Here is a 23834-nt window from a genome sequence, read left to right on the forward strand (position 1 = left end):
ACAAAGGGTTATAACACATGTTAGATCGTATTAAACAAAGGGTTAATAACACATGTTAGATCGTATTAAACAAAGGGTTAATAACACATGTTAGATCGTATTAAACAAAGGGTTAATAACACATGTTTAGATCGTATTAAACAAAGGGTTAATAACACATGTTAGATCGTATTAAACAAAGGGTTAATAACACATGTTAGATCGTATTAAACAAAGGGTTAATAACACATGTTAGATCGTATTAAACAAAGGGTTAATAACACATGTTAGATCGTATTAAACAAAGGGTTACTAACACATGTTAGATCGTATTAAACAAAGGGTTAATAACACATGTTAGATCGTATTAAACAAAGGGTTATAACACATGTTAGATCGTATTAACAAAGGGTTAATAACACATGTTAGATCGTATTAAACAAAGGGTTAACAACACATGTTAGATCGTATTAAACAAAGGGTTAATAACACATGTTAGATCGTATTAAACAAAGGGTTAATAACACATGTTAGATCGTATTAAACAAAGGGTTAATAACACATGTTAGATCGTATTAAACAAAGGGTTAACAACACATGTTAGATCGTATTAAACAAAGGGTTAACAACACATGTTAGATCGTATTAAACAAAGGGTTAATAACACATGTTAGATCGTATTTAAACAAAGGGTTAATAACACATGTTAGATCGTATTAAACAAGGGTTAATAAAACACTGTTATGATCGTATTAAACAAAGGGTTAATAACACATGTTAGATCGTATTAAAAAAGGGTTAATAACACATGTTAGATCGTATTAAACAAGGGTTAATAACACATGTTAGATCGTATTAAACAAAGGGGTAATCAACACATGTTAGATCGTATTAAACAAAGGGTTAACAACACATGTTAGATCGTATAAACAAAGGGTTAATAACACATGTTAGATCGTATTAAACAAAGGGTTAATAACACATGTTAGATATCGTAATTAAACAAAGGGTTAATAACACATGTTAGATCGTATATAAACAAAGGGTTAACAACACATGTTAGATCGTATTAAACAAAGGTTAATAACACATGTTAGATCGTATTAACAAAGGGTTAATAACACATGTAGATCGTATATTAACAAAGGAGTTAATAACACATGTTAATCGTATAAACAAAGGGTTAATAACACATGTTAGACCCATGTTAGATCGTATTAAACAAAGGTTAATAACCACTGTTAGATCGATTAACAAAGGGTTAATAACACAGTTAGATCGTATTAAACAAAGGGTTATACACATGTTAGTCGTATTAAACAAAGGGTTAATAACACATGTTAGATCGTAATTAAACAAAGGGTTAATAACACATGTTAGATCGTATTAAACAAAGGGTTAATAACACATGTTAGATCGTATTAAACAAAGGGTTAACAACACATGTTAGATCGTATTAAACAAAGGGTTAATAACACATGTTAGATCGTATTAAACAAAGGGTTAACAACACATGTTAGATCGTATTAAACAAAGGGTTAATAACACATGTTAGATCGTATTAAACAAAGGGTTAATAACACATGTTAGATCGCTATTAAAACAAAGGGTTTTAATAACACATGTTAGATCGTATTAAACAAAGGGTTAATAACACATGTTAGATCGTATTAACAAAGGGTTAATAACACATGTTAGATCGTATTAAACAAAGGGTTATAACACATGTTAGATCTTATTAAACAAGGGTTAATAAACACATGTTAGATCGTATTAAACAAAGGGTGTTAATAACACATGTTAGATCGTATTAAACCAAAGGGTTAATAACACATGTTTAGATCGTATTAAACAAAGGGTTTAACAACACATGTTAGATCGTATTAAACAAAGGGTTAATAACACATGTTAGATCGTATTAAACAAAAGGGTATAATAACACATGTTAGATCGTATTAAACAAAGGGTTAATAACACATGTTAGATCGTATTTAAACAAAGGGTTAACAACACATGTTAGATCGTATTAAACAAAGGGTTAATAACACATGTTAGATCGTATTAAACAAAGGGTTAATAACACATGTTAGATCGTATTAAACAAAGGGTTAATAACACATGTTAGATTCGTATTAACAAAGGGTTAATAACACATGTTAGATCGTATTAAACAAAGGGTTAATAAACACATGTTAGATCGTATTAAACAAAGGGTTAATAACACATGTTAGATCGTATTAAAACAAAGGGTTAATAACACATGTTAGATCGTATTAAACAAAGGGTTAATAACACATGTTAGATCGTATTAAACAAAGGGTTAATAACACATGTTATTAAACAAAGGGTTACTAACACATGTTAGATCGTATTAAACAAAGGGTTAATAACACATGTTAGATCGTATTAAACAAAGGGTTAATAACACATGTTAGATCGTATTAAACAAAGGGTTAATAACACATGTTAGATCGTATTAAACAAAGGGTTAATAACACATGTTAGATCGTATTAAACAAAGGGTTAATAACACATGTAGATCGTATTAAACAAGGGTTAATAACACATGTTAGATCGTATTAAACAAAGGGTTAATAACACATGTTAGATCGTATTAAACAAAGGGTTAATAACACATGTTAGATCGTATTAAACAAAGGGTTAACAACACATGTTAGATCGTATTTTAAACAAAGGGTTATAACACATGTTAGATCGTATTAAACAAAGGGTTAACTAACACATGTTAGATCGTATTAAACAAAGGGTTAATAACACATGTTAGATCGTATTAAACAAGGGTTAATAAAACATGTTAGATCGTATTAAACAAAGGGTTAATAACACATGTTAGATCGTATTAAACAAAGGGTTAATAACACATGTTAGATCGTATTAAACAAAGGGTTAACAACACATGTTAGATCGTATTAAACAAAGGGTTAATAACACATGTTAGAGGATGTCATATTAAATATCTAATAATATATTTTCTTATTGTGTCCGCTCTGGATCGATGCTGCGTTCATGTGCTGACGGAATAATCTGAAAAAGGAGATCTGAAAACACGTGTTGATGTTTCAAACAGGAAGTGAAGCTGCTCAGTTTTTATGCTAAGCTAACATCTGCTGAGGCACTGTGGCAGCCAATCAGGACGGAGATGTGTGAGTGTCTGCTGACGTCACGACCATTCAAATACTGAGGGAGAACCAATGGGGCGTCAGCAACTCAAAGAGAGGCTTCGTGATCGGACAGCAGTGGCAGGGGGTGGGGCTTGAACCCAGGAGCAGTGCATGCTGGGAAGGCGTCTACAAGTCTCATGGGAGGATCCAGATCTCGTTCCTGCGCTCGGGAACTGACGGGTTCTCGTAGGAAGCCACCATGAAGTTTTCCAGCAGAGGGGGGGCGCCCAGCAGGGGGGGGGCACCTAGAAGGCCCCGCAGAATCCCCACCTGATAGGTGAGCGTCTGCCAGGTGGTCGTCCCGAAGAACGTCCTGACAGCCAATCAGAGAGCAGCACAACATCAACAATACAATACAATACAATAGAGAGGCGAAGTCCCTCCCCTTCCGATGGACCTCATGGGACCTTATTTCAGAAAGATGATGCATTGAAGTCAACGAGAAAAGTGACCTTTCTCTCCCGTTTGAATTGAGCCATGAATTACACACATGATGTTTGTGAATTTAAAACATCATGTTGCAAAACACTGAAGTAACACTTTGTTAGCGTTTCCACTGCAGCGTGGAGCCCCGTTTAAGAGGGCTGTGACGTCAGCGGCCCGCTTTTGGTTGCGTTTCCACTTGGCCTAGTACCGGCTAGCGGGTCCTAATTCACCGTTTTTCTGGCCCCATAACATTGGGGTTCTAGGGCCAGGAGCAACCAGGCTGTGACGTCACTCTCGACTGCTGATTGGTCAGAGAGAATCGTCGCATATAAATATATATATATTTAATAGGGCCGGGACTCGATTAAAAAAATTAATCTAATTAATTAGAGGCTTTGTAATTAATTAATCGAAATTAATGGCATTTGTAATCACATATAAATATTTGACCTGAGAACAGTGAGAAGCCATTTTTTTCACATGGATTTTAGTATACCATTAGGCGCATTCACACCGCAGTACTTTTCCCACAAAGGTTCATGAGAACTCTTTGAACCTGAGGGAGGATTAGGCAAATGAAGCCGCTGACGTCACTTCTTCTTCTTCTGCTTTGGGTTTACTGGCAGGCCGCAAACCACTTCACGGCGTATACTGCCGCCCAAAGTCCCCGGCCGGAAGTCCCCGGAGTTGGGGACTGGCTTCAGTAGAAGCTGCTGGGACTCCCAGCAGCTTCTACTGAAGCCTTCCGAGTAAATCGCCAGAACGCCGACACCTCCTCATCTCCACCGCTCCCATGTTTTATTTTGTGTTGCCATAAGTTAGTTTCTCTGCGTTTCTGCGCTGGGCTAATGCTAATAATGCTAATGCGAGGATAATAAAATGGCGGCTTCACAAAACTTTTTGGGAGTTTTACGGGGCGTGGTTTGCAATCCGCCCAGCCAATCAGACATATAGCTATTTTCTCACAAGAGAGCCGTACGAAAGTCCCTGCTCTCTAGCAGCTCTCTGCTCTCTAGCAGGGACTTTCGTGGGGGTAAAAAGGTTCTCATGAACTCATTTTAGTACCGGCTCTTTTTGGTGTGAACGCGATAAAAGAGGCTAACGTCCACGCTAGCTTCCACGCTAGCTGCTATATGTTTTGCATTGAGGTGATACTTGAGGCTTGAGGTGCTGCGGTGATATGCAAATTCCTTTTTGCATAATTTGCACACAACCGTGCTCTTATCGACGCTTCCATCCGTCCGTTTTTTAAAACAACATTTCCCACTGTTGTTCACTGTGGTTTGTTGTTGTCTGAAGTCATGAACGTTAGTTGGTGCTCCAGTATAATCGGTACGCCTGAAACTCATCCAGTGAGAAACGTTCCGCGGTGCAAAAATAAGTGCGATTAAAATGCGTTAATTTTTGTAACGCGTTCATTTTTGTGTGATTAATTAATCTTAATTAACGCGTTAAAGTCCCGGCCCTAATATTTTTATATATATATATATATTTTTTTTTTTTTTTGTTTGATATATATATATTTTTTGATATATATATATATTTTTTTATATATATAAATCCATCCATCCATCTTCTCCCGCTTATCCGTGGTCGGGTCGCGGGGGTAGCAGTTCCAGCAGAGAGCCCCAAACTTTATTTTCCCTGGCGACATCAACCAGCTCTGACTGGGGGATCCCAAGGCGCTCCCAGGCCAGCAAAGAGATATAGTCCCTCCACCTGGTCCTAGGTCTACCCCTTGGTCTCCTCCCAGCTGGACGTGCCTGGAACACCTCCCTAGGGAGGCGCCCAGGTGGCATCCTAACTAGGTGCCCGAACCACCTCAACTGGCTCCTTTCGACGCGAAGGAGGAGCGGCTCAACTCCGAGTCCCTCCCTGATGACCGAAACTTCTCACCTTATCCCTAAGGGAGACACCAGCCACCCTGCGGAGAAAACCCATCTCGGCCGCTTGTATCCGCGATCTCGTTCTTTCGGTCATGACCATAGGTGAGGGTAGGAACGGAAATGGCCCGGTAGACAGAGAGCTTTGCCTTCTGGCTCAGCTCCCTTTTCGTCACAACGGTGCGGTAAAGCGACTGCAGTACCGCTCCCGCTGCTCCGATTCTCCGGCCCATCTCACGCTCCATTGTTCCCTCACTCGAGAACAAGACCCCGAGATACTTGAACTCCTTCACTTGGGGTAAGGACTCATTCCCTACTTCCCTATATTTTTAAATATATATTTTTTTATATATATATAAATATATAAATATATATATATTTTTTTATATATATATATTTTTTTTTATATATATATTTTTTTATATATATATAAATATATATATATATTTTTTTATATATATATTTTTTTTTATATATATATTTTTTTTATATATATATTTTTTTATATATATATTTTTTTTTAATATATATATATTTTTAATATTTTTTTTTATTTACTCGAGGACTGTCTTGCAGTGTAGGGAAAAACTGAAAAAGAGTGAGTATCGTGTAGTGAAGGACAACAACAAGCCGATCACTCCGCCTACACTGCGTTACTATAGATCAGGGATGGGCAAATGGCGGACCGCGGGCCCCACCTCCTCTTTTTGCGGCCCTCAGATTAATTTATAAACAACGTAATTCATTTTTTATTTTTTTTTTACTTGTAGTACTGATACCGTCCACTAGACTCCTAGTTACGTCGCGAGCTGTGTAGATGATTTCAAATACCGCGAAATAATCTGTGACGCATTTGTGTGTATTGTGTTTGTTTCCCGGGGCAACCCCCACAAGAAACACCGGCTGTTGTTACGTCTGCTGTGACGTTAAGTTGCCGCTTGTAATTATGCCTTTAGCTTACAAGTTGTTTTTATCATCTGAATTTGGCGAAACAAGTTTAATATTCTTAAAACCAAGACTTTGTTTATTTGAAATCAGATGAAAACAAACTATCACGGACCCTGCCGTGTTATCTATGATTACTACGCTTTTCATTCATAGTTTCAGCGGGAGGGAGGGAGGGGGGGGGGCGCTGAGGAACAGCAGAGTGCGGGCTGACAGGTGTCTGTGTGGACATTCCCCTCAGTGTGGAATAAGGGGAATGCAGAGACTGGCTACAAGTGTTTCAGGTTCAAGTTAGTGACTAATGTCTGGGTTAGTGTTCATGACTCCATGTGTATGTCATCTAATGGTTCATCTCAATACACACACATTTTCCGTGCTTTCCAATAGTTTAAAATAGTTTTATTCCACTGTTTAATAAAAACATGCCACTTGTAAAAATGAAATAACATTTCTGTGAACTGATATTTATTTAGTGGCTTATTAGAGGACGTTCCCTTTGATTGTAAAATATCAATGAAGATGTCAGACTTAGTATATTTGTTAATAATTACATACAACACATGGCATTTTTGTGTGTGTGTGTTCCAAGTGAATCTGCGGCCCCCTGGTGGCCAGTACATCAATGATGTGGCCCCCACCACCATCAAAGTTGCCCATCCCTGCTATAGATACTACCCCAGTTCCTAAACTGCAATGGAGACGCGTCATAAGTGAGCCAGTCCTAACGAGTGAGCCTGTCCTAACGAGCGAGCCAGTCCTAACGAGCGAGCCAGTCCTAACGAGCGAGCCAGTCCTAACGAGTGAGCCTGTCCTAACGAGCGAGCCAGTCCTAACGAGCGAGCCAGTCCTAACGAGCGAGCCAGTCCTAACGAGTGAGCCTGTCCTAACGAGCCAGTCCTAACGAGTGAGCCAGTCCTAACGAGTGAGCCAGTCCTAATGAGTGAGCCTGTCCTAACGAGCCAGTCCTAACGAGTGAGCCTGTCCTAACGAGCGAGCCAGTCCTAACGAGCGAGCCAGTCCTAACGAGCGAGCCAGTCCTAACGAGTGAGCCTGTCCTAACGAGCCAGTCCTAACGAGCGAGCCAGTCCTAACGAGTGAGCCTGTCCTAACGAGCCAGTCCTAACGAGTGAGCCAGTCCTAATGAGTGAGCCAGTCCTAATGAGCGAGCCTGTCCTAACGAGTGAGCCTGTCCTAACGAGTGAGCCTGTCCTAACGAGCGAGCCAGTCCTAACGAGCGAGCCAGTCCTAACGAGTGAGCCTGTCCTAACGAGCCAGTCCTAACGAGTGAGCCTGTCCTAACGAGTGAGCCTGTCCTAACGAGTGAGCCTGTCCTAACGAGCGAGCCAGTCCTAACGAGCGAGCCAGTCCTAACGAGTGAGCCTGTCCTAACGAGCCAGTCCTAACGAGTGAGCCAGTCCTAACGAGTGAGCCAGTCCTAATGAGCGAGCCTGTCCTAACGAGTGAGCCTGTCCTAACGAGCGAGTCCTAACGAGCGAGCCTGTCCTAACGAGCGAGCCAGTCCTAACGAGCGAGCCTGTCCTAATGAGCGAGCCTGTCCTAACGAGCCTGTCCTAACGAGCGAGCCAGTCCTAACGAGCGAGCTAGTCCTAACGAGCGAGCCTGTCCTAACGAGCCTGTCCTAACGAGCGAGCCTGTCCTAACGAGCGAGCCTGTCCTAACGAGCGAGCCTGTCCTAACGAGCGAGCCAGTCCTAACGAGCGAGCCTGTCCTAACGAGCGAGCCAGTCCTAACGAGCGAGCCTGTCCTAATGAGCGAGCCAGTCCTAACGAGCGAGCCAGTCCTAACGAGCCAGTCCTAATGAGCGAGGCTGTGTAGTGGAAACGCGCCATTAGTGTGACATGAACTACATCTCTGGCCTCGCACAACAACACACGTCACCAAGATGGCTGTCACTAGAAAAGGGATTGACTCCCCCTCCCCCTCACCCTCTCACCCTGACCCTGACCCTCACTATCACCCTCACTAGAAAAGGGATTGACTCACCCTCCCCCTCACTATCACCCTCTCACCCTGACCCTCACTATCACCCTCACTAGAAAAGGGATTGACTCACCCTCCCCCTCACTATCACCCTCACTATCACCCTCACTATCACCCTCACTATCACCCTCTCACCCTCACTATCACCCTCACTATCACCCTCTCACCCTCACCCTGACCACAATGAAACACGTCCAGAAGAATGTCATGCAAAGCTGCCGGCCTTCCTTAGATTCTCACTGAACTGCCTGGTCTTCTTAAAGGTCCCGTGTCCTGCTCCTCTGGCTCTGACCCATCCCCTTGTGTTCTGAAGCTTCTGCATGTGAACGCTCTGCAGAGTCTCAAACCCTCAAAGTGCACCCTGTAGGGAGTAACAGTCTGTGCTGCCCCTGAACGCCTCGTTGGACATTTCTCTTTCTCCATGGTTTACTTCCTGGGTACTCTGACGTGGGGACACCCAGAGGCCACGCCCTCTGCCAGCCTCTGACGTGGGGACACCCAGAGGCCACGCCCTCTGCCAGCCTCTGACGTGGGGACACCCAGAGGCCACGCCCTCTGCCAGCCTTTCACCAAACAAAGCTTCCCAAACCTTTCAGAATTCATGCGGATATGCACAGCGTAGGAAGAACGATGCTGTTCCTGCTTTGTTTGGACCAGCGGGAGATTCGGGTACACAACCTGTAAGTATTCATTGTTTGTGTATTTATGATGTTTAAAACAAGGGTTCTACCACCACTGTTTGAATGGGTTCGGGCTGCTACGTTGGGATGGCGGAGAAATGCTCTCTGCAGACCCGTGTTCTCCGCAGACCCGTGTTCTCCGCAGACCCGTGTTCTCCGCAGACCCGTGTTCTCCGCAGACCCGTGTTCTCCGCAGACCCGTGCTCTCCTCAGACCCGTGCTCTCAGCAGACCCGTGCTCTCAGCAGACCCGTGCTCTCCTCAGACCCGTGCTCTCAGCAGACCCGTGCTCTCCGCAGACCCGTGCTCTCCTCAGACCCGTGCTCTCCTCAGACCCGTGCTCTCCTCAGACCCGTGCTCTCAGCAGACCCGTGCTCTCCTCAGACCCGTGCTCTCCTCAGACCCGTGCTCTCCTCAGACCCGTGCTCTCAGCAGACCCGTGCTCTCAGCAGACCCGTGCTCTCAGCAGACCCGTGCTCTCAGCAGACCCGTGCTCTCCTCAGACCCGTGCTCTCAGCAGACCCGTGCTCTCCGCAGACCCGTGCTCTCCTCAGACCCGTGCTCTCCTCAGACCCGTGCTCTCCTCAGACCCGTGCTCTCAGCAGACCCGTGCTCTCCTCAGACCCGTGCTCTCCTCAGACCCGTGCTCTCCTCAGACTCGTGCTCTCCGCAGACCCGTGCTCTCCGCAGACCCGTGCTCTCAGCAGACCCGTGCTCTCCTCAGACCCGTGCTCTCCTCAGACCCGTGCTCTCCGCAGACCCGTGCTCTCCTCAGACCCGTGCTCTCCGCAGACCCGTGCTCTCCTCAGACCCGTGCTCTCAGCAGACCCGTGCTCTCCTCAGACCCGTGCTCTCCGCAGACCCGTGCTCTCCGCAGACCCGTGCTCTCAGCAGACCCGTGCTCTCCTCAGACCCGTGCTCTCCTCAGACCCGTGCTCTCCGCAGACCCGTGCTCTCCTCAGACCCGTGCTCTCCTCAGACCCGTGTTCTCCGCAGACCCGTGCTCTCAGCAGACCCGTGCTCTCCTCAGACCCGTGCTCTCAGCAGACCCGTGCTCTCAGCAGCTGGAGGCGTGTCGCGCAGTGGATAGAGCCTTGGTGTTGGGATCAGGGGAGCTCAGGTTCAAACCTCACTGCAATCAGCATGTCGTTGTGTCCCTGAGACGCTTCACCCCAAAGTGCTCCTGTGGGGATTGCCCTCAGTATGTGAGTCGCTTTTGGATAAAAGCGTCTAACAAGTAACATGTAATAAAGTAATAATAATTACTCAATATCAAGCCACACTTATTGTTTTTACTTCGGCTGTGAGTGTTTGTGTGCTCAGGATGAGTTTTGCTTGTTCTCCTGTATCTGTCCGCTCCTCACAGCAACGAGCAGCAACAAGCTGCTGCACGTCGCGTGACCAATCAGAGCACAGTGGGCTCACAGGGGGGGGGGGCAGGAGCTCCAACAAGCCGTGTAGGACAGAGAGTGAATACACAGACTATACAGAGATGCTGTGAGAAACCAATGTGAGTTTGGAACATTGAACAATATAAATCTATTTTAGTAGAGCTCAACGATGGAACTATGATCAGTAGAAATTGACATGGGACCTTTAATGTTTAATGTCAACCATTAGTGGGCCTGGTCTACAAGATCCACTACACCTCTATGGTACCCATGTACATGTCAAAATTCTTCCCAAAGGTCAAGGAATACCATGATCATAACACCAGAGGGAGCTCCACAAATCATGTGAAACCCAGATTTGGCACAAAAAAGGGGGAATACACGTTTCGCAATGATGCCACATCAAGGTGGAACGCTCTTCCCACAACTGTAAAGGAAAGTAAAACTATACTTACCTTCAAAACCTCTCTTAAAGAGCACCTTCGGGGGAGAGCATTGCAAAACTGGCCCCGGTAATGGTACAAATCTCAACCTGTCGTTCAATGGACAGCTTCCCCCCCCCCCATCTATGTATATACTCGCATTTTAGACTCTGTTACTAACTGTATATCTGTAGACTTGGTATGTCTTAAATGTCCGGTTAGGATGTATTAGAACGAAATCTAAAATGAAAATTGTAAATAAGCAATCTGTATGTAAAAAACCACCTGTATGTAAATTGTAAATAAGCCATCTGTATGTCAAATATGTCTTATATGACATGATGAATTGGAAATGGGGGACCCTGATGTAAACAAGACGAAAGTCTTTCTCTGGTCTGCATCCCCTTAACAATTGTATGTTTTGAGCTGTACTGTACTGTACTCAATATACAAGCTGTTAATACACTTTTCAATCAATCAATCAGTGCAGATAGCGTGAAGTAGAACAGATCGCAGATGCTAATGTAGCGTTAGCATTTCTCCCCCGGGCTTAAACGGTGTATTATAGAATGATCACACCGGTGACAGTACTCTTCAAAGGGTTCACGAAATATGACTACTACTCTTACTGTTTAACATGTTGGGTTACTTGATGTTACTTCATGTTAAGGCTCATAAAAATGACAAGGCTGTAATGCTAACTAACGTGCTAGCTACTAGCTAGGTAGCTAACTTGATCCAGCCACTCCTGGTCCTTTTATCAGACGGGAAGCGAAAGAACGAGCAAGACCCATTGCTGGAATGATAACAACCTGGTACTAAGCACACAGGCATCTTGTTAAAGTTATCTGATCTTAGCTATCTCTATTTTAGGGTGCATTCACACCTAATAGTCCGCTCTCTGGTGAGCACCAGACCACAGTTTGTTGCATTGTTTCATTTCTCAGAAGGTTTGGTTTGCGTTCACACGGCAAAACTCAAACGGACTATACACTTTCAACACAAGTCATGTGCTCAGAAATGCTGTTCAACCATTGGTCAGACATTAACCGGAGCCTCCGCCATGGAGCATCGGCACTTTCTGCAGGTTATTCTCATGCTGCTGTTAATCTGGAGATCAACAGACACTAGCGGCCCGCGCATATGATTATATAATCAGACAACGTCCGTTAAAAAACATTATAACATAATGAGAGACGTTCTGCAGTCAGGAGGGCGTTTCACCGACGACAGGTCTTCTTACTTTTATCTAGTTGACGGAGCGTTTTTACTTTACACTGTTCAACTCTTCAGTCTGCTTCACTCTTTAACTAAACAACCGCGGATGTCTTTCAAGACGCGTTCTTGTGACACGTAAATACTACGCTTCCTATGTTTTGGTGCGGACTGCGTTCACACCAGCGATGAACCGCTCCAGAGTTCACTAGCAAGCGCTCCGAGACCACCTATTTTAGCGGACCAGAGTCCGGTCTCGGACTGCGTTAACCCTAACCCTAACCCAAACGAACCGCACCAAGCGGCTAAACGCACCAGGGTTCGATTCAACCGGACTATACAAGGCAGGTGTGAACGCACCCTTAGTGGAGGAAAATAATTGTGACATCACTTACGCGACTCTGGGATTTGTAGTCTTTCTAGTTGCGTATTTTTCATAGTCTTATATTTCAACAGTTTTACGACAAACTGACTTTTTTGACATGGAAATGATTTTTTAAGATTGACAAACATCATATGTGTAATTCATGGCACAATTCAAACGGGATCGAAAGATACGTTTTCTCTCTCCATTGACTTCAATGCATTATTATTCCGAAATAAGGTCCCATGAGGTCCACCTGAAGGGGAGGGACATCGCCTCTCTATAGAGCGGTGCAGTGACGAGTCCTAAAACCAGGAAGTGAGTCAGCAGGTCTCCACTTCCTGTTCCCTGGTCTCAGAACCAATGGGATCTCTCCATAGGATTTAGGAAACTAGCTGAATTAAGGTCTGTGGTTGAGACACGTTGAAGAGACGGATCAGGTTTTGTTCTAGGACATTAAATCATCAGCAGTGACCCCACTGTGATTTCTGAAGAGTTGACGTGTCTGAAAAACGATGGTTGTTACCAAGTGGATGAATAGGACTACAGAAGTCGTGGAGGCCGTTGTACGTCATTACGCCGAACACGTAAACACTCCTCTAAGTTAGTTTCTGTTCTGCTTGAAAGCAAGTCCCTGCCTCCTGCAAAGTGTTCAAACAAACGCTTCAACTCGTACCATCTAGAATCTGTGTGTTTGAATCTGGATCTGAAGTTGGCGTGACGTTGAAGTCGTGCTGCTGTTACTCGGCTGACCCTGCAATGCTAACGTGATGCTATAAAGGAACTCCTTTATAGCATCACGTTAGCATTGCAGGGTCGAACTACAGAAACACGTCATCACTGCACCACTTTATATAATACAGCTTTATTTATAAAGCACTTTAAAACCTCCAGACCAAAGTGCTGCACAGCCAAACAAACAAACATCACAAGTAAAAACAATAGACAATTTAAACACAACCCAAACACCAGGAGGAACACAGCAATAGAGGCGGGGCACCAACCTGGAGAGCACTCTGATTGGCTCCCGCTGGACGATGGTGATGTCGGGGTCTGAGGGGAGGGGGGGGGCGCTCTGAAACTCTGAGGGCAGGAAGAAGGACGTCCGCACGACTTCCTGCATCGAGAGGCCGTCAGCTGACACCTCGGTAACCACGGGAACCGTCAGACCCAGGAACCGCCCTGAAGATCATATGATATATTAATAAAGTATAAAAATATAATATAAAGTATAATAATATAGTATTTAATAACCTGTGGAGTTCTCCCTGCAGATGTAGCGCATTAGCTTCATGAAGCTAACAGAGACGCTCTGCTCGAACAGTTTTTCTCCGGCTGAAACACAGGCCCACTGACCGGGGGAGATCAGCCTCTCCTCGAACTGCACCTCCCCCATCTGAGGAGATAGAGGGGGTTAGGTTCTCCTTTAGGGAACACTGCACCTCCTTTAGGGAACACTAGGGAACACTGGACCTCCTTTAGGGAACACTGGACCTCCTTTAGGGAACACTGGATCCTCCTTTAGGGAACACTGGATCCTTCTTTAAGGAACACTGGATCCTCCTTTAGGGAACACTGCACCTCCTTTAGGGAACACTGGATCCTCCTTTAGGGAACACTAGGGAACACTGCACCTCCTTTAGGGAACACTGGATCCTTCTTTAAGGAACACTGGATCCTCCTTTAGGGAACACTGGATCCTCCTTTAGGGAACACTGGACCTCCTTTAGGGAACACTGCACCTCCTTTAGGGAACACTAGGGAACACTGGACCTCCTTTAGGGAACACTGCACCTCCTTTAGGGAACACTGGACCTCCTTTAGGGAACACTGGATCCTCATTTAGGGAACACTGGACCTCCTTTAGGGAACACTGGATCCTCCTTTAGGGAACACTGGACCTCCTTTAGGGAACACTAGGGAACACTGGACCTCCTTTAGGGAACACTGGACCCTCCTTTAGGGAACACTGGATCCTCCTTTAGGGAACACTGGACCTCCTTTAGGGAACACTGGATCCTCCTTTAGGGAACACTGCACCTCCTTTAGGGACCACTAGGGAACACTGCACCTCCTTTAGGGAACACTACGGAACACTGGACCTCCTTTAGGGAACACTGGACCCTCCTTTAGGGAACACTGGATCCTCCTTTAGGGAACATTAGGGAACACTGGACCTCCTTTAGGGAACACTAGGGAACACTGGACCTCCTTTAGGGAACACTAGGGAACACTGGACCTCCTTTAGGGAACACTGGACCCTCTTTTAGGGAACACTAGGGAACACTGGACCTCCTTTAGGGAACACTGGACCCTCCTTTAGGGAACACTGGACCTCCTTTAGGGAACACTAGGGAACACTGGACCTCCTTTAGGGAACACTGGATCCTCCTTTAAGGAACACTTCACCTCCTTTAGGGAACACTGGACCTCCTTTAGGGAACACTGCACATCCTTTAGGGAACACTGGATCCTCCTTTAAGGAACACTTCACCTCCTTTAGGGATTACTGGACCTCCTTTAGGGAACACTGGATCCTCCTTTAGGGAACACTGGACCCTCCTTTAGGGAACACTGGACCTCCTTTAGGGAACACTGGACCCTCCTTTAGGGAACACTAGGGAACACTGGACCTCCTTTAGGGAACACTAGGGAACACTGGACCTCCTTTAGGGAACACTGGACCCTCCTTTAGGGAACACTGGACCTCCTTTAGGGAACACTAGGGAACACTGGACCTCCTTTAGGGAACACTGGACCCTCCTTTAGGGAACACTTCACCTCCTTTAGGGAACACTAGGGAACACTGGACCCTCCTTTAGGGAACACTGGATACTCCTTTAAGGAACACTGGACCCTCCTTTAAGGAACTTTAGGGAACACTGGACCCTCCTTTAAGGAACTTTAGGGAACACTGGACCCTCCTTTAGGGAACACTGGACCTCCTTTAGGGAACACTGGACCCTCCTTTAGGGAACACTGGACCTCCTTTAGGGAACACTAGGGAACACTGGATCCTCCTTTAGGGAACACTTCACCTCCTTTAGGGAACACTGGATCCTCCTTTAAGGAACACTGGACCCTCCTTTAGGGAACACTAGGGAACACTGGACCCTCCTTTAGGGAACACTGGACCCTCCTTTAAGGAACTTTAGGGAACACTGGACCCTCCTTTAGGGAACACTGGATCCTCCTTTAAGGAACACTGGACCCTCCTTTAGGGAACACTGGATCCTCCTTTAAGGAACACTGGACCCTCCTTTAGGGAACACTGGACCCTCCTTTAAGGAACTTTAGGGAACACTGGACCCTCCTTTAGGGAACACTGGACCTCCTTTAGGGAACACTGGATCCTCCTTTAGGGAACACTGGACCTCTGTTAGGGAACACTGGATCCTCCTTTAGGGAACACTAGGGAACACTGGACCTCCTTTAGGGAACACTAGGGAACACTGCACCTCCTTTAGGGAACACTAGGGAACACTAGGGAACACTGGACCTCCTTTAGGGAACACTAGGGAACACTGGACCTCCTTTAGGGAACACTAGGGAACACTGGACCTCCTTTAGGGAACACTAGGGAACACTGGACCTCCTTTAGGGAACACTAGGGAACACTGGACCTCCTTTAGGGAACACTGGACCTCCGTTAGGGAACACTGGACCTCCTTTAGGGAACACCAGAGAACACTGGACCTCCTTTAGGGAACACTAGGGAACACTGGACCTCCTTTAGGGAACACTCACCTTCTCGTGGCAGCAGATGGAGGAAAATTGGAGGAGCTCCCTCTGCTGGCTGTTGCGGGTCATTTCCATTATGGGTCCCATCATCTCTGTGACAGACAGGAAGCTCAGTTAAGATCACAATAAAGCCCCGCCCACTCTAACCCCCCCCCCCCCCCCCCTCACCTTGTGGTTGCTCCCTCCCCCCTCACCTGGAGGTACTTACACCTGGTGGTTGCTCCCACCCCTCACCTGGTGGTTGCCCCCCCCTCACCTGGTGGTACTAACACCTGGTGATTACTGGCGACCGCCTGCCAGTGAGTCAGCAGCCGGTCTTCTTCCTCTTCAGCCATTGGTTGAGGTTCCTCAGTGATGTCATCGTCCAGCTGCTCCTCGTCCAATCCCTCGAGGTCTTCAAGAGAGATCAGAGCCATTACTGCTGGGGGAGGGGGGTTCCTCTGACCTGCAGGGACAGCATGTAGCATTATCATGTTAGCATATCCTTTAGCATAAATCATTATCATGTTAGCAAACCCTTTAGCATGAAGCATTATTATGTAAGCATACCCTTTAGCTTGTAGCATTATCATATTAGCTTTTAGCATCATCTTTTAGCTTGTAGCATCATCATATTAGCTCCTGGCCGCTTTTAGCATTATCCTTTAGTTTGTAGCATTATCATGTTAGCTTATAGCATTATCCTTTAGCTTGTAGCATCTTCATATTAGCTCCTGTAAACGTTTAGCATTATCCTTTAGCTTGTAGCATCATCACATTAGCTTCTGTCAGCTTTTGGTATTATCCTTTAGCTTGTAGCATCATCATATTAGCTCCTATACAATTTAGCATTATCCTTTAGCTTGTAGCATCATCATATTAGATCCAGTAAACTTTTAGCATTATTCTTTAACTTATAGCATCATCATGTTAGCTCCTGTACGCTTTTAGCATTATCCTTTAGCTTGTAGTATCATGATATTAGCTCCTGTACGCTTATAGCATTATCCTTTAGCTTGTAGCATCTTCATATTAGCTCCTGTAAACGTTTAGCATTATCCTTTAACTTGTAGCATCATCACATTAGCTTCTGTCAGCTTTTGGTATTATCCTTTAGCTTGTAGCATCATCATATTAGCTCCTATACAATTTAGCATTATCCTTTAGCTTGTGGCATCATCAGCTTTTAGCATGATCCTTTAACTTGTAGCATCATTATATTAGCTCCTGTAAACTTTTAGCATTATCCTTTAGCTTGTAGCATCATCATATTAGATCCAGTACACTTTTAGCATTATTCTTTAACTTATAGCATCATCATGTTAGCTCCTGTACGCTTTTAGCATTATCCTTTAGCTTGTAGTATCATGATATTAGCTCCTGTACGCTTTTAGCATTATTCTTTAGCTTGTAGCGTCATCATGTTAGCTCCTGTACGCTTTTAGCATTATTCTTTAGCTTGTAGCATCATCATTTTAGCTCATGTACGCTTTTAGCATTATCCTTTAGCTTGTAGCATCATCATATTAGCTTGTGTAAACTTTTAGTATTATCCTTTAGCTTGTAGCATCATCACATTAGCTTCTGTCAGCTTTTAGCATTATCGTTTAGCTTGTAGCATCATCATGTTAGCTCCTGTCAGCTTTTAGCCTTATCCTAGCTTGTAGCATCATCATGTTAGCTCCTGTTAGCTCCGAGATGCTGCCTTCAGGGTCTAACACAGAACCAGGGAGATGCTGCCTTCAGGGTCTAACACAGAATCAGGGAGATGCTGCCTTCAGGGTCTAACAAAGAACCAGGGATATGCTGCCTTCAGGGTCTAACACAGAACCAGGGAGATGCTGCCTTCAGAGTCTGACACAGAACCAGGGACATGCTGCCTTCAGGGTCTAACACAGAACCAGGGACATGCTGCCTTCAGGGTCCAACACAGAACCAGGGAGATGCTGCCTTCAGGGTCTAACACAGAACCAGGGACATGCTGCCTTCAGGGTCTAACACAGAACCAGGGAGATGCTGCCTTCAATGTCTAACACAGAATCAGGGATATGCTGCCTTCAGGGTCCAACACAGAACCAGGGAGATGCTGGCTTCAGGGTCCAACACAGAACCAGAGAGATGCTGCCTTCAGGGTCTAACACAGAACCAGGGACATGCTGCCTTCAGGGTCTAACACAGAACCAGGGAGATGCTGCCTTCAATGTCTAACACAGAATCAGGGATATGCTGCCTTCAGGGTCCAACACAGAACCAGGGAGATGCTGCCTTCAATGTCTAACACAGAATCAGGGATATGCTGCCTTCAGGGTCCAACACAGAACCAGGGAGATGCTGCCTTCAGGGTCTAACACAGAACCAGGAACATGCTGCCTTCAGGGTCTAATACAGAACCAGGGACATGCTGCTTCAGGGTCCAACACAGAACCAGGGAGATGCTGCCTTCAATGTCTAACACAGAATCAGGGAGATGCTGCCTTCAGGGTCTAACACAGAACCAGGGACATGCTGCTTCAGGGTCCAACACAGAACCAGGGAGATGCTGCCTTCAGGGTCTAACACAGAACCAGGGAGATGCTGCCTTCAGGGTCCAACACAGAACCAGGGAGATGCTGGCTTCAGGGTCAGACAGTATCATTAATAACATGATGAATGATACATCACGTCATCCTGAAGCTAGTTTGTTGTTCATATTGATCTGATTGAATAGTTTGTCTAAAGTCATACAGTTCACACACTCAGATATACAGCCATAGAAAGGACAGTTAGCACGGTTAGCACAGTTAGCACGGGTCGGGCTGGTTATATTTATCTCACCTGGTTCTGTCAATAACACCTCCAGCTTCTTCTTCTCTGCTTCCGGTACACTGCAGCTCTCGGGCTCTTCAAAATAAAAGCCCGCAGATCCTGTCGTCGTTTTCAACACTGTGGCCGTGTCTCAATTCAGGGGCTGCACCCTTCGGAGTACGCAGCCTACGCGGTCCACGGAGGACCCAGCCCACGTAGTCCGGGTAGGCTGGACCGAGCGGCCTACAAAATGAGACGGACTAGCCTACGGAGGGCTTCGCATTTACGTCACGTGATACGCGCTGTTCGGTTGCGCAGCTCCAGCAGCCTGCTAGCAAATTAGCTTACAAGCTAACTCAGCTGAAAAGGATCCAGAAACTTTACTTTTAGACGTTGTAACATGTTTTTTTAATGAACAAAATCATGTTGTATGGATCAATTATTCACAATAGTAGTGTTTTAATCTTAATAGCTGTGATTATAACAGTTTATATTCTCCTTCTTCCCCTAAACCAGCCCAGATGACGTCCCACTGACCCCAGGTCAGCCTCTCCAGGTCCAGCAGCACGTGACCCCCCGCTCTGCTGAAATACACTATTAAACATTTTCTATGACCTACTTTTTGTATTAATAAAATTAAACTGAAGACAGTTTAATGACCTAGAGATATCCTATTATTCCACTGCTATGTACACATGTTGTAAATAATGTTTAAAACCTCAGTAAATGAAATAAACAATGTGTTTAACAATTACTATTTTAATATAATTTTGTATTTTCATCTAATCACAAAGTAGAGGTAAGAATATATTGCCTATAATATATCCGCGAGGGGCGTCTAATGGAGTAGAGCAGTGGTTCCCAAACTTTTTCAGTCGGGCCCCCCTTGGGTAATTGGAAATATTTTCGGGACCCCCCCAACCCGGTTCCCATCTATATTGGTAGAATTAATTGTATATTGTTATAAAAACATTGCATTTTCTCTGCTAATAATAAGAAGATACAAAGATCCAACTATCATTTTATATTTTATTATGGATTTCACATGAACAAAAGTGCTTGTAATAGATACTGTGAATTAATTTGGCCTAATTAAAACTAGCAGGCCTTCTTCCCAGAGTAGTATATTTTTAAATTTCTTTAAGGAACAAATATTAATGAGCTACTATTTCTACTGCAGGTTGCAAACGATCACATCACTCTACCATTCATTACATTGCATTGCATTTAGCTGACGCTTTTATCCAAAGCGACTTACAATAAGTACATTCGACCAGGAAGACACAACCTTGAAGAAAACAGAATCATAAAGTACATCAGGTTTCATAGAGCCAAACATTTCAAGTGCTACTCAACTGGCTTTAGATAAGCCAGTCCTTTATCAGTATAAAAGTGCTTTGTTAATAGTTCTATCGCTCGAAGTGGAGTCGAAACAGATGAGTTTTCAGTCTGGAAGGTGTGTAAGCTATCTGCTGTCCTGATGTCAATGGGGAGCTCATTCCACCATCTTGGAGCCAGGATAGCAAACCCACGTGTTTCTGCTGATGGGAACTTGGGTCCCCCTCGCAGCGAGGGTGCAGCGAGTCGTTTGGCTGATGCAGAGCGGAGTGCACGCGCTGGGGTGTACGGTTTAACCATGTCCTGGATGTAGGAAGGGCCAGATCCATTCACAGCATGGTGCGCAAGCACCAGTGTCTTGTGGTGGATTCTAGCAGTTACTGGAAGCCAGTGGAGGGAGCGGAGGAGCGGAGTGGTGTGGGAGAATTTAGGAAGGTTGAAGACCAGACGAGCCGCTGCATTCTGGATGAGCTGCAGAGGTCGGATGGCACATGCAGGTAGACCAGCCAGGAGGGAGTTGCAGTAGTCTAGGCGTGAGGTGACGAGAGCCTGGACCAGAACCTGAGTCGCTTTCTGAGTCAGCTGGGGACGTATCTTCCTGATGTTGTAAAGCGTGTATCTGCAGCAACGGGTTGTAGCAGCGATGTTTGCAGTGAAGGACAGGTTGTTATCTAGGGTCACACCCAGATTCCTTGCAGTCTGAGTCGGGGAAACAACAGAGGTGCCGATGTTGATTGTTAGGTCAAGAGTGGGACAATCTTTTCCAGGAAGGAAAGCAGTTCAGTCCATTCCTATTCCACACATAGCCTATCAATGACTTGTGTGTGCTTGCTTTCCCTCGCAGATCTTCTCAAACCGGGGCTGTTGTTTTGAGACTGCCACTCAGTTCATTCTCAATGTTCAGCTTTGATCTGTATCTCACTTTGATGGCAGCAAGAAAAGCCGATCTCACACAAGTAGGATGTTGCAAAAGGCAGCATTATGCCCACAGCTCTCTGACCAATGAGAATAATAATAATACATTTGATTTATATAGCACACTTTAAAAACATCTCAAGGTGCTTCACAAAGCTAAACGGAGAAAATAATCAAATCAACAAATCTTCCCGCGCCCCCCCTGCAGTACCTCCACGACCCACCAGGGGTCGCGCCCCACAGTTTGAAAACCACTGGAGTAGACGGATCCAACAGGTGGTCCTGGTACTTCATAATAAAGCCATTAACATCCTGCTATTTTTTGTTCTAATTCGACCAAAACTTGACCCAGTTTAAGATTAAAGCTATCTGTGATCTACTAGTGGGATATATGTGCAGCGATCATGCCTCCAAAGGTGAACAAGACGACTGCTAGCTTAACCAGTAGCACGGCTGAGGCTAAGGATCAACGCAACGACATGCTAGAGGACATCCGCAGAATTGTAAGAGAAGTGATTCAGGATGAAGGTTCCTCGCTCAAGACAGACAGTCAGCTTGCGATTGCACCAGTAAGAGTTGCATTGGATGAATGTAAGACTCAACTTGCTGATCATGAGGAAGGTTTAAACACCCTGGCCGCCCGGGTCGACTCTCTGGAAGCCCGCAGCACTCAGCTAGCTAAAGACAACAGACGATCTGGAGAATAGAGGGAGACGTTGCAATCTACGTATTGTTGGAATACCAGAAGGTGTTGAACAAGGCAACCCTACTACGTTCATCTCTAACATGCTTCACGAATTGTTTACCGGACTGGAGAAAGCACGGGTACTTGACCGTGCTCACCGCGTGCCCGCTTCCCGGCCTAAAGACGGAGAGCGCTCCTTCCTCTGTAAGGTTCATCTTTTTCAAGTGAAAGAGGAAATACTGAAACTCCCTCGTCAGGAAGGCAAGCTGCTCGGCGCATCCAGATGTTCCCTGACTGCAGCGCGGCATCATGAGGTGAAGGCTGTGCTTCGCAGGGCAGACGTCAGATATGGGCTCCTTTACGCGGCACGACTGCGGATCGCTTTCGGCAGTGAGACGAGGATTTTCGACTCTCCCCAATCCGCGATGGAATACTACACTACGAAGATAAAGCCTCCCGCCGAAAACATGTGAACATTTGTGCTGTTTGTGCCAGGGCCGTCTGTTAAGGCAAGGAGTCGTTTACCACGGACTGGAGATCGGGACCGGAAGGCTCCGGGTGGATCAGGCCGTAATGGAACCGCTCTCTGCAGGGAAGCTGTTTGAGCCGGGATAACTGACTGTACTCTCTTCCTAGAGTCATGTGTCTCCAGAAGGACGCGCTTGTGTCTTGACTCGTGTGAGGGTCTTTCTTTCTTTAAACAGACTTTTCATTCACGGGATCTTTGGAGACCCTTTCCCTGAGACCTCCTCCTGCAGCTCTGTCTTGTTCACCGGTAGCTTCAGTAACTACTCCATGAATGTATCTGCTCATGTTGAAAGCATCTTGTCTCACTGCTCATAGTAACCGGTGCTCAGACAGACAGCAGAGAAGCATATGATTATTGTTTAGAATAAGGACACCAGAGGAGTTCACTGCTAGATAAACACACTCTGTTATAAGGACCGGACGTGGTTAGATATTGAGGTAATGGCGGTTAGAGCAAAGCTTGTTAAGCTTTGGGAACATGGAGAGAACAATATGCTGTAGTCTGTTTTGTGTTTGTTCTTAGGGTTTCTGTTATGAATGCTCCAGACTCTCTGAGCACCTTAATCTATGAGCACCTTAATCTATGAGCACCTTAATCTATGAGCACCTTAATCTCTGAGCAGTTTAATCTCTGAGCAGCTTAATCTCTGAGCAGTTTAATCTCTGAGCACCTTAATCTCTGAGCACCTTAATCTCTGAGCACCTTAATCTCTGAGCAGTTTAATCTCTGAGCACCTTAATCTCTGAGCACCTTAATCTCTGAGCACCTTAATCTCTGAGCATTTTAATCTCTGAGCACCTTAATCTCTGAGCACCTTAATCTCTGAGCAGCTTAATCTCTGAGCAGTTTAATCTCTGAGCAGCTTAATCTCTGAGCAGCTTAATCTCTGAGCATCTTAATCTATGAGCAGCTTAATCTCTGAGCAGCTTAATCTCTGAGCACCTTAATCTCTGAGCAGTTTAATCTCTGAGCAGCTTAATCTCTGAGCAGCTTAATCTCTGAGCATCTTAATCTCTGAGCACCTTAATCTCTGAGCAGCTTAATCTCTGAGCACCTTAATCTCTGAGCATCTTAATCTCTGAGCACCTTAATCTCTGAGCATCTTAATCTCTGAGCACCTTAATCTCTGAGCATCTTAATCTCTGAGCACCTTAATCTCTGAGCAGTTTAATCTCTGAGCAGCTTAATCTGAGAGCAGCTTAATCTCTGAGCATCTTAATCTATGAGCATCTTAATCTCTGAGCATTTTAATCTATGAGCACCTTAATCTCTGAGCAGTTTAATCTCTGAGCAGCTTAATCTCTGAGCACCTTAATCTCTGAGCAGTTTAATCTCTGAGCACCTTAATCTCTGAGCACCTTAATCTCTGAGCAGCT

General features: G+C 45.1%; 1 protein-coding gene across 2 annotated transcripts; it reads right to left on the minus strand.

The window, feature by feature from the left end:
• Positions 1-2785: 2785 nt before the first annotated feature.
• soul4 (heme-binding protein soul4) lies at positions 2786-19359 on the minus strand. 2 transcript variants are annotated; one of them, XM_034200119.1, is made up of 6 exons: positions 19022-19344; positions 16485-16673; positions 16235-16320; positions 13742-13883; positions 13492-13669; positions 2788-3474 (listed from the first exon to the last, which is right to left on the minus strand). In XM_034200119.1, the coding sequence occupies exons 2-6, from the start codon at positions 16642-16644 to the stop codon at positions 3297-3299; spliced, it is 744 nt and encodes a 247-aa protein (XP_034056010.1). In that variant the 5' UTR covers positions 16645-16673; positions 19022-19344; the 3' UTR covers positions 2788-3296. The 2 variants fall into 2 exon arrangements, with proteins under 2 accessions (XP_034056011.1, XP_034056010.1); XM_034200120.1 differs by lacking the exon at positions 13742-13883 and having other exon boundaries at positions 2786-3474; positions 16463-16673; positions 19022-19359.
• Between the last annotated feature and the right edge of the window lie 4475 nt (positions 19360-23834).

Source organism: Gymnodraco acuticeps, unplaced genomic scaffold (genome assembly GCF_902827175.1).
Source record: "Gymnodraco acuticeps unplaced genomic scaffold, fGymAcu1.1, whole genome shotgun sequence".
Lineage (NCBI taxonomy): Eukaryota > Metazoa > Chordata > Actinopteri > Perciformes > Bathydraconidae > Gymnodraco > Gymnodraco acuticeps.

Excerpts from the sequence above, each read along its gene's own strand:
- soul4 (XM_034200119.1), bottom strand. The coding sequence starts at position 16,644 with ATGGCTCTGATCTCTCTTGAAGACCTCGAGGGATTGGACGAGGAGCAG. Across the intron at positions 13,884-16,234 it reads CCATCTGCTGCCACGAGAAG|ATGGGGGAGGTGCAGTTCGA; the intron begins GTGAGTGTTCCC and ends CTATCTCCTCAG. Across the intron at positions 13,670-13,741 it reads CTGCAGGGAGAACTCCACAG|GGCGGTTCCTGGGTCTGACG; the intron begins GTTATTAAATAC and ends TATGATCTTCAG.